The 10,755-nt window shown below is 33.8% G+C and overlaps 2 protein-coding genes across 2 annotated transcripts; one reads left to right on the top strand and one right to left on the bottom strand.

Annotated features, from left to right (window-relative positions):
• Positions 1–755: 755 nt before the first annotated feature.
• On the top strand, positions 756–6,005 carry LOC143544275 (regulator of G-protein signaling 1-like). The gene is made up of 11 exons (XM_077036408.1): positions 756–862; positions 1,997–2,117; positions 2,545–2,608; positions 2,702–2,786; positions 2,928–3,001; positions 3,151–3,342; positions 3,442–3,530; positions 4,046–4,284; positions 4,972–5,096; positions 5,402–5,523; positions 5,799–6,005. The coding sequence occupies exons 1-11, from the start codon at positions 786–788 to the stop codon at positions 6,003–6,005; spliced, it is 1,395 nt and encodes a 464-aa protein (XP_076892523.1). The 5' UTR covers positions 756–785.
• A 1,307-nt stretch (positions 6,006–7,312) lies between these two features.
• LOC143544249 (uncharacterized) lies at positions 7,313–8,068 on the bottom strand. Its single transcript, XM_077036392.1, has one exon. It carries the CDS (start codon positions 8,066–8,068, stop codon positions 7,313–7,315), a length of 756 nt encoding a protein of 251 aa, XP_076892507.1.
• Positions 8,069–10,755: the final 2,687 nt, after the last annotated feature.

Here is a 10,755-nt window from a genome sequence, read left to right as displayed (position 1 = left end):
TGTATAGTTATATAGCATGCGTGACATATTGACATGTCTCTTTTGTGTTATGTAAAATTGACACAAGCTATTATATGTATTATATGTCATGTATGATGTGTATATTTTGTGTTAAGTAAAATTTATGCATGTTGTGTATATGTATATATTTGTCATATGATGTTATGATATGACTATTTACTTGGTATGTATAAGACTGTGTGTTATGGTCTCGTGAGCGGCTCCTTCACCGGTCGCCGTAAGCCACATCACTCGCTAACACCGCAACGGCCCGCCGCGAGCAACAACACGACGGGCTGGCGCGAGCTAGGGCGACCCTAGTCGTGGCTGGTGAAGGGATGGTGTTTTTCTTTTTTCTTTTTAAATCGGTGAAGAGGAAGAAAGAAGATGGTTGCTTTTATCTTTATTATAAAAATTATCTTCAATATACATTATTGTTTTAAATTAAAAAAAATCATAAAATTCGCTGAAGCCACCATTCGTCTGAACCACAACAGACTTATACGGCTTCAGCGAGTGTCCAATCAGCATCCAGTAAACACTGCACGGCACAATATTATTTGATAAATTCAAAGTCCAGCTTAACTTCGTGTTACCGTATTTATTACGGAATAAAAGTTTGAAGTTAAAACACATAATTTTGGGTTTTTGGTCAAAGTTTCGAAAGAAGTAAAGTTTGACTCGTAAACAATAAAACACCTTTCACTTTCCAAAACCAACCGCCCTCTTCCGAATTCCGATCAAGTGAGCTCACCGGCGGCATTAATCAATCCACCGGCGTTCAAATGACCGGTTGTGACGTCATCGGCGGTTGTCCTAGCGACTACGTGGCTCTTTCCGTTGCTATCGTCTCATTCGCACTGTACGTTTATTTTCCCCCAATTAGGCTATCTAGTTTACTTATTAGGATGAACAGTAGACATATTACGAACGTATAGTTAGAAATTGAGCATCGAACTGTGATCCGAGCTTCAGGATTGTAATGAATTTGAATCCGGATGCTGTTAAACGTTGGATTTCGGATTAGTTTTTAATTCGTATCAGCTTTGATACGTATTAAAATTATATGAAATGACTTTGATGTTAAATTTGCTCAACACTTCATATGGTGATAATTACTAGGTTTAAGCTCATGATAGCTATTCTACTATATACTATATACTACATACATATATGCAGTATATCAGGCTAAATATATGTACTATGCTACACTACATATATAATGCTATATACCATACCACATATAGGCGGTTAATGTGGAAAAACATCGAATATCGGTCAAGGGCCGATATTTGAGATATTGGTTACCACGGTGGGATGTCGGTGTTAATATCATGCAGAATTAATATATATATAGCAATTTAACACTAGCAGTTCAGTATAATCTCCTACCATTAACTAATTAACTTTTTGCAACTTACAAAACAAATTGTAGAAAGTATGAACTGATTAAGACTTAAAACGCTAACATTAAACACTAAAAATTGACAATTAAGAGTTAAAAAACTGATATTTGGAAAATCTGTGATGTATTGGTTGAATATCGGTCAATATCGCCGATAATATTGGGATCGATATTTTGCACTGATATTTTACCAAGGGACCGATAACCGATTTATCGATGATATATCGGTGACATTGACTGCATAGATAGGTAGTAGTATATCATATTGATATTGCATATATGTAGTATAGCAGTATGTGTAGTAATAATATCATATGTGAATATGATATACTGCATATATGTAATATGGAGTTCTCTAGTTTTTCCTTGAAGAATGATTTCTCTCATGATCATGTCCCGTGCATGTTAGTCTTCTAATATTTCCTAAGAATTTTTAAGTGGTGGCATTTCATGCTGCAAAACGATAAATACAGAAGATACACTTTTGGTTTATGTTACTATAACAGGAACGTGTTCTTTTGGAATCCAAATTGCTTGTTGCTGCTTGCTTATATATGCATGTTTATAATGAGCATAGTTTTTGTCTTGCAGCCTTTTACTGAGGTCGATTTTGCCCTTTTTACTTCACGATGTTCCTAGACCTAAAGGAAGTAGTTTTTGGCTTCCAATGATTCAGATCATGGCTAGCTTCAATCTCTTACTGTCACTTGCGGTAAAGCTACAGTTCCTTTTTAATCAAACATTTAGCAAGATCCTGTCTCGTGATTATTAATCATATTCATTAAAACAAGAAACACTAAAGTAAAGTTTACATGATGGTAGAACGATTTGGGATTCCAGTTTAGTGTTGAAGCCATTGCGTTAGGGTTAGTCAATTCTAGTAATTTTGCCAAGTAATCCCTTATAAGGGATCTATCAATTATCACAAGTTATTGGGTGAAAGATTTTTTTTTTGCAAATTACTGAGAAATTGACCATGCCAAGTAATTTCTTGTAAGGATTTATCACAAGGGTCCACCATTAAGTCATAATTGTGAGTATTGATTGGAATACTCTAAGCATCTTATCTTGTACACCACATTTTTGTGTTTCCGTTATTTCTGTTACATGTGATAATATATTTTTTTTTCTTCTTTCAGATGTCTCTTAATATTGTGAGGTTTCACAGGAAGCATTGGTGGCATTCCTGCTATCTATGGGCAGGTTTATATTCTTTTATTTAGTTACAAAAAATTACACTATATGCTCATTTTGTTTGTAAGTTCATGTTCGCCTATAGCAATTTCATGGTTTCAGTTTGGGTCAATGGTCCACTTGGATTTGGATTATTATTGAGTTGTCGCCTTATTCAAGCAGCCCACTTGTATTGCGTATTTGTAAAGTAAGTTTTTTGTTTTCATCTTTTAAGTCTTTCCAGTACTTCTACTTGTTCTTTATGCTCTGAGAATACATTACCATGTTATCCAAATTAGGACTGTGCGTTTTTTATATGTTAACAACTCTGCTCTTTTGTGATTTTCAGGAGGCGTTTGTTTCCTATAAGATCATATATTAGTCTTCCACTTGCTCTTCTGCCCTGGGTAGCCTGGGCCATATGTAAGATCATATAAATACTTGATTTCAAAAATATTGCTTTATTATTTATAAGTTATGCATATGTGAGGGTGTATGTATATTCATGTTTTTATCTCAATAACTCAATTACAGCTATGCTAACTGTTAATATTGGAGTTTGTTTGATGCAGTTATTCACATAAAGCAGCCTCTAAATAATCGATGCCACATGGGGACTCAATGGGTTGGACCTTATATGTGTTTTCCTGTTATATATATTGCTTCTTTGGTTTGTATTACTGGTGCCATTCATCATATTGAGTTCAAATTCGATGAGCTCAAGGACCTTTGGCGGGCCATACTTGTAACTGTGTTGTCAATCGGTAGGTATTGAAATGCTATTGCACATGATTTTTATTAAAGCTCTCATCAGTTACAATATGCATCTACTGGTTACAATTTTTCTTGATTTTTTATTTTAGGTGTATGGGTGGTTGCTTATGTTTTGAATGAGACGCATGAGGAGAGCACGTGGCTTGAAGTCACCACCAGATGCCTGCTTTTAGTTGTGGTATGTTTTATAACTTTTATTGAGGTGGCAATTTCAACTCATTTACTTATATATGGGTCAATTCGGGTTATAATTTATCTATAAAGGGTCAAACATGTAGGATAAACAAAAATCTAGCTTAAAAAGAAATGGGCCAAACAGATAGAAAATTGCCCAAATTTTGCTTTTAATGTGTAAATGCTCCAAATAATTTGACATAGAAAATTAGATAATATAATTTTTGTAATTATATAAGTTATAAGGCATTTAATCATGTAAAAACAAAATCAAGGGACTTATGTGTGAATTCGGCCAAAGTTTGTAGAGTTTTTTTTTGGGGGACATTTGCTTACAAAGTTTATTAACGAAAAAATGAATAACATTTTGTAAGAAAAGTGTTCCAGGTCAACATGACTCGTACAAAAATGACCCGTTTTGATCTGGTATACAACCAACATAAATGTCTCATTTTGGAAGCTTGCAACTTTAATTGGACACCTTAACTGATGATATCTTTGTCGACTGTTATTCCATAGGCAAGTTTTCTTGTGGTGGCTTTCTTCTCTATTTCTTTCTCTCAACCTCTGGTGTCAGTTATAAGCTTAAACAAGAAGGAAAGCTTTAATATAAAGACAATGGGGGAAGCTCTTGGAATACACGACAGTGGGATTTTGTCACAAAATGACACGACTCTAGATGTCGATCCAAATGATCCATTAAATAAACTTTTACAAAATAAAAGATTTCGGTTATCTTTCATGGAGTTTGCTGACAGGTCTTGTCTTCACCCTAAATCTATCGACAAACTAGTGTGTTGGGCTATTTGATCCAAAACACTTTTGTCCAAGAAGTTTACAATTTTTTTAGATATTTACCGTGTCAAATATGATTACAAAAAGAGTATATTACACGGATGGTCCTTGTGGTTTGGTTCAGATTTTGGGGAAACCCGAACCACCTAGTTTGCTTTCGTAGGTGGTCCCTGAGTTACGTAAGATTACTATTAAGCCACCTAATTTTCTTTCATAATAAGAATATAATAAAAAACTTAATTATAATAATAATAGTAAAAAACAGGGGTTAAGAGTAAAATAGTAAAGGGTCAAAGTGTAACTTTTATATAAGGGCAAAATAGTAATCTTACCTAACCCAGGGACCATTTATGAAAGCAAACTAGGTGGTTTGGGACTAAATTCAAAACTTTATGGATGAAATCCAAAATTTGGATCAAACCGTAGGGACTATCCGTGTAATTTAATCATAAAAAATAATATTGATAATCTATTTTTTTAATAAAACGACTTATGCCGATTTTTGCATTAAAAACACTTTGGGTCAATGTCAGCCCGTTTAAGCTAGATTTTTTTTATATCATGCCTTACTGGCCCATTGGAGATAAAAACATTACTCTAATCAACCCATATACAAGTATCTGAACTGCATCCGTTTTTTATGATTTCAGTTGCTTGGCTGGGGAAAGCGTGCATTTTTACAATGAAGTACAACTGCTTGAAAAAATACCTGTAAATGATCCTGTTAAAAGAATTTACATGGTACGACACATTATTGAGAAGTACATAACCACAGGTACAACACTTGAGTTTCCTGTAAAGTCTAACTAGAGGTGGAAATGGGTGGGCTGAGTAAATGGTCAAAACTGGTTTGGGTCAGTTCATTCAATTTTTCTTGTTTTTTATACAGGTGGGTTGGGTTGGGTTGGGTTGAGTAATGTATCAAATATGATTAGAAGATCATTCATATATCAGTTAATTTAATTGAATAAAACAATTTAAGATGTTTTAAGCATTTATTTACTATTTGTTTAGGTAATTTTCAACTCGTTTGACCTGTTGAGATACCTTACTGTCTTTAATTACTTGATTTGCATACAGGCTCGCCTATGGAGGTAAATATATCTCACAGAACCCGACAAGAAATTCTTTCAACGCTTGATCTTGCACACCCGGATCTCTTCAAAAACGCCGTCAATGAGTTATTGCAGTTAATTAACATGGTTAGTTCTTTACCTTTTGAGAGGCTCGTTTATTTACAAACAGGTTAATTTGGGTCATTTTAACAAACAAGTCAAATAAAAGTTATTTCTAAAAGGAACCTGTTCAATGGGTCATGAACGGGCCAAGTTAGTATTATAATATAATTATTGTTGTAATCGTAGCTATAATTTATTTTTGGGTCAACGTCAACCCAACCCGTTTCGACTCCATCTTTCCTAGGTTTCAAAACTATAAACTTAACTTTTGATCTATTCTTTTTTTCTTTAATTTATAGAACTTGGCAAAAGATTATTGGTCATCGATATACTTCTTAAAGTTCAAAGAAAAAGCTGCTATGAGAAATGTTGATCGTGAACTTGAACAAGTAAACGGTTGGAACTTTTCTCCAAGGTTAAGCTCGGTTCATTGTCCTGACGACCCGTTTTGCCATTTTCCAAGGGACCCGCCTAGCCATGATGGTCGTGGTTCGTACCTGCAGTGAGTATATCAAATTATAGAAATTATGAAAACGCCCTTGAACCAATCTACAGAAGCAGTATTCTGGCTATACATAACCTGTTTTGAGTTGACCTGATTCGACCCGACTGGTTCACCTATCGATGGTCCATGAATGCAGGGTGTAAGTGGTTAAACCTTACGGTTGGGCCTATCAATTGACAATCAACTTTGCGGTTACATGAAGTCGGTAATCAGGCACTTGTACCTTAAAGATCACTCAGATTTCTGTCATTTTGTAGTAGCATTATTTGTATAGAACAATGAAATCATATAAAATTTATATATTTCAGGTTATGCCATAAAATTTTTAGAATTCAAATATGTATATTTATAATTAATTCAAAACAAAATATGGAATTTTTAGTATTTTTGGTGTTGGATATTACAAAAAAAGCATGAAATAAATAAATAAAATATGAATTTCAAAGTAAATATTTAGAAACTAATTAAGTAAATGAGATTTTTGGAAAAAAAAAATTATAAAAAATAATATTTTTTTTAAAATCATGTTCAACCAGTCGATGTAATAACTGAGTACCCAATTAGACTTTTCGTGCGTACTGGGCTGAGCCAAATAAAGACGGTTCAAGAGTATTTCACCAGACCTGTTGTGAAAGCATCATATGTAAACTTTTTTAGTTCAATACAAATGCATATCTAAGGTGTGGTTTGGAATCATGCATGTGCAGTGTTGTAAAAATTCCGATTATGCGCCAATTAATCCCTAGATCCCAACTTTAATGATTAATTTTGGGCTAATCGGTCAATTAATCGGTCAACGGTCAAATCCAGCCAAAATCAGGATTAATCGATCGGCTTTTTCTGATGAGATTCTGGCCAAAATTGGCGGTTTCCTACGATAATTCCGGCCAAAACGTGTTTGTGTATGCATAAAACCAAAAATTACATATAAAAATGTGTACATGTATATATAAAACTGAAAATTATACATTAAAGACCGATCTGATTAATCCTCATTAATCACTAATCCCCACCCCACCGACCGATTAAAGACTAGCGATTTTTACAACACTATGCATATGTATCTTACCATGTACGTCATATGCATACTGAAGCATGATTAGTATACAATACTAAATATTTGATAAATAATTAAAGACTGGCGATTTTTACAACACTATGCATGTGTATCTTACCATGTACGTCATATGCATATTGAAGCATGATTAGTATACAATACTAAATACATATTGAAGCATGATTAGTATACAATACTAAATATTTGATAAATAAAAATTATGATAACTAATCTTGTTAAACCTTAATATCCTATACACCTTCAAATACTCTTTTTCTAAACACCACTTCAGTATCCAACCCAAACCCATCAACCTTTCTGACTCTAACCAGTTCTGACCCATTAAACAGCTTCTTCAAAGGCTCGACACTAAACAAATCATTCGCCGAGTACTTATCCGACCGCCTAGAAACCGCCACGTGTAACACGCACACTCCACCGGCCTTCAACGTCCGTTGGATCTCCCCCACAAATTTATCCGGGTAAAGTGCATGATCAAACACATTTGAAAATTCAAAGTCAAATGTCTCATTATCAAATGGTTGGTAATGAAAGTCACCTTTGATCACATTAGGCGGGTATGGGACCAAATCCAACCCGACCGAGTCGGTCACCCTAACCCGTTTAAGTGCCTCCACTTCTTGCCCGACCCGAGCCCCGACACAAAGTGCCTTTGATGTGTTTGAGATTAGTTTTTCTCGCTTTAAACGGTCGAAAAACCTTTGGAAAACTTGGATTTTTCGGTCCCAGTCTCGGGAGGTCCATATTTTTCGGAGTTTTGGGTTGGTGGTTTTTTGGAGTTGGTGGTGGATGTAGGAGTCGTAGGAGGTGTATCCGGGTCGGATCTTGATGCCTTCGGGGGCGGTCGGGTTGTCGAATATGGGCTTTTGAAGGGATTGTAGGAAAAGAAAGGTGAAGAAAATGAGAGAGAGGATAATAAGAGATGTAAAGATTGTTTTGGGTGGTAATAATAATAATTTTGGTTGGGTGATTGAATAATCCTTCATTTCTCCAAACTCTAATTCATTGTTTTCTTGAAATTTAGATATCATAAAGACACCCTCTTTACCTCTAGAAAATTGTTAATATTATAATGTTTTTCTCTTTCTTTTTTCTCTCTACAAGGTTCTAAGATGTGTGTGAGAGAGAGAGAGATGAAGGTATGAAGGAATGGGACAAATGGTTGATATAAGAAGAAAGTATGCATGATAATATGGTGGAAGAGAGAGGGTAGATGCATGGTTTTGCATGATTATTATTTATTAGTGATTTTTATTTTCTTTTTTTTAATTTTAATAACAAAAAAAGAAATCTAGTTTGATTTTAGATGGTCGAAAGCTAAAAAAGTTTTGCTTAAAATACTAAGATTAATCATTATGTTTGGAAAAGAAAACTTCATGCGTGTATTAAAAGGTAGGTTTGTTGAAAATCCCTGTTTAATGGTATTGGTCGATAATAATTTCTATTCATTTTATCGTCATCAGCGGTTCTAAATTTAAAAAAGTTGGCCCACAATAGTCCCCTTCGTTATACATTTTTTCCGAATTTCAAGGTAATGTTTTAGGGCTTTTGATTGGAAGGAGAATACTATACGACTAATGTAAAACTTAGCTTGAAACAGCGCTCCAAAACGACGAAACAATGCTTCAATTTGGGTCTTTGAACTTACAATTAACAAAAATAAAGCCGTTTGGATCAACGCTTCGAGCTAAGTTTTACACCAATCGATTTGTATCCACATTTCGAACAAAAACCCTGAAACATTAGCTTGAAATTCGGAAAAAAAAATATAACATTGTTAAGTCCTTTGTAACGAGGGACCATTGGAGGCCAACTTTTTTAAATTTGGGACCAATAGTGGCTATAAAATGAATATTATCGGCCAATATCATTCAACAAGGATTATCAAAATCTAAGAAACCTAAAAGTTATAAAATAGACACAATTGTGCAGCTAGTCCCCAACATTTACTGAAAGTAACAACATTGAGTATTAAGGTTTAAAAGTCACATATATGGGTATTCAACTTTTAAATTTGTAACAACTTTAGGTACTAATTGCAACTTCTGTTAATGTTAACAGAAAATAGAGAGTAGTTTCGTCATTATGCAAAAAATGGAATATATATACATATTTTTTACTCGTATATATTACTTGACAAATAAAAAAGGGTTACATTGAAGGCTTAAAATAATAGAAGATTATGAAAACAAGTTTATATCGTTATAAAAATGTCTTTTCCAGCAATCGAATTGGAGTGATCGAGTTGATAATTGATTTGTTTTAGGATAAGTTTATGTTTTAAACTACTAACTTTTGACATTAAGATTTAAGATATATCTATTCATGGTTTATAAGGATTTTATGCACTATTAGGTATTAACATCTTATAGCTAATATATGTGATTGGTAAGTGATTGCCTAAATTGTTTGTGTTATCAATTTATCTTATAAAAGAATTTTGCTTAGATCAAATGTGCCACGAGAATGAGACATTGCATAGCTAGAATATAATATAATATATTATACTTATTCAAAACAATATCATAAATATTGACACCTTAAACAACTTGTTTTTTGTTTGATACTAGCATCCGGCTTTGTTTGATTTTACAATTTTATGCATAGCAGATGAAGACGAAAGGTATCTTAGACATGTTCGATAAAATAGAGTTTTTAGGGATCTTCGATGAAAACGCGCGGGGGGGGGGTCATTTAGGCATCATCGAACTGCGGGGTTCAAGTATCTCCAACAATAAATAACCTCTTCGATTACATGGATTGAAAAATGCATAGGCTGTCTGCCTGTCTTAATTCAACTAAGGAAACAATAATGGTTAAAAAAATTAATAATTGAAAATGATATGATATGACAGATACCTTTTTGTTTAATAAAATATAATCAGTAATTTCTGGAAAAAGGAAAAGAAGAATGGTTAGTGAAATTGTTAAGGAAGCATTGATGATTATTATCTTGAAGTGTTGGGAAAGTATTAGGGGGTGTTTGGTACAGAGAATGGAATTGCAGAGAAATGGAATAGAGAAATGGAATTGCAGAGAAAGGGAATTGGTCTGGAGAATGAGAATTGACTGTTCTGTTTGGTAGTACAGAGATTTCAGTAGAGAAATATAGCTGAGAATCATTTCTCTTGTTTGGTACATAGGAAATAAACAGAGAATTATATCAACTTTATCATTAGCACAAGTATTTTTTTCATAACAAATATTTATTAAAAAATAAAAAACATATAAAAAGATGCATAAATTCCAACCAAAATATGCATTGATCAAACCAATTCACATACAAAACATAGTTTTTAAGCAAAAAACATCAACCATAGTTAAAACCAATTCACATACAAAACATACTTCAACCATACACAACTATCCCATTGAACCGTCGGTATACAACTCGACCATCTCAATTTTCTCTTCTATTGTCAACGCAAGAAAAGAACGTCCTAGATCCACATCTTTACCAATCAAATGAGCTGCTTTGAACCGTTTTTTCGTAGTGATACCTGGTAAAGCTTTCAACTCATCACTAACCTTTTCATAGATTTCACGAGCCTCCATACCTTCTTTGCTAAGTTGTTCACCCACCATCTCCCCAAATCGAAGCAAAACTTCCTTGATATCTTTGCAAGACTCTCGATATATCTCATCTGCATCCGTGATTCTACCTCTTTTGCGC

This window comes from Bidens hawaiensis, unplaced genomic scaffold, assembly GCF_021521415.1.
Source record: "Bidens hawaiensis isolate Kalapana, Puna unplaced genomic scaffold, B.hawaiensis_p1.1 tig00013505_1, whole genome shotgun sequence".
NCBI classification, from domain to species: domain Eukaryota; kingdom Viridiplantae; phylum Streptophyta; class Magnoliopsida; order Asterales; family Asteraceae; genus Bidens; species Bidens hawaiensis.
The sequence above is the reverse complement of the archived record's forward strand: the minus strand, read 5'-3'. Positions and strand labels throughout refer to the sequence as shown.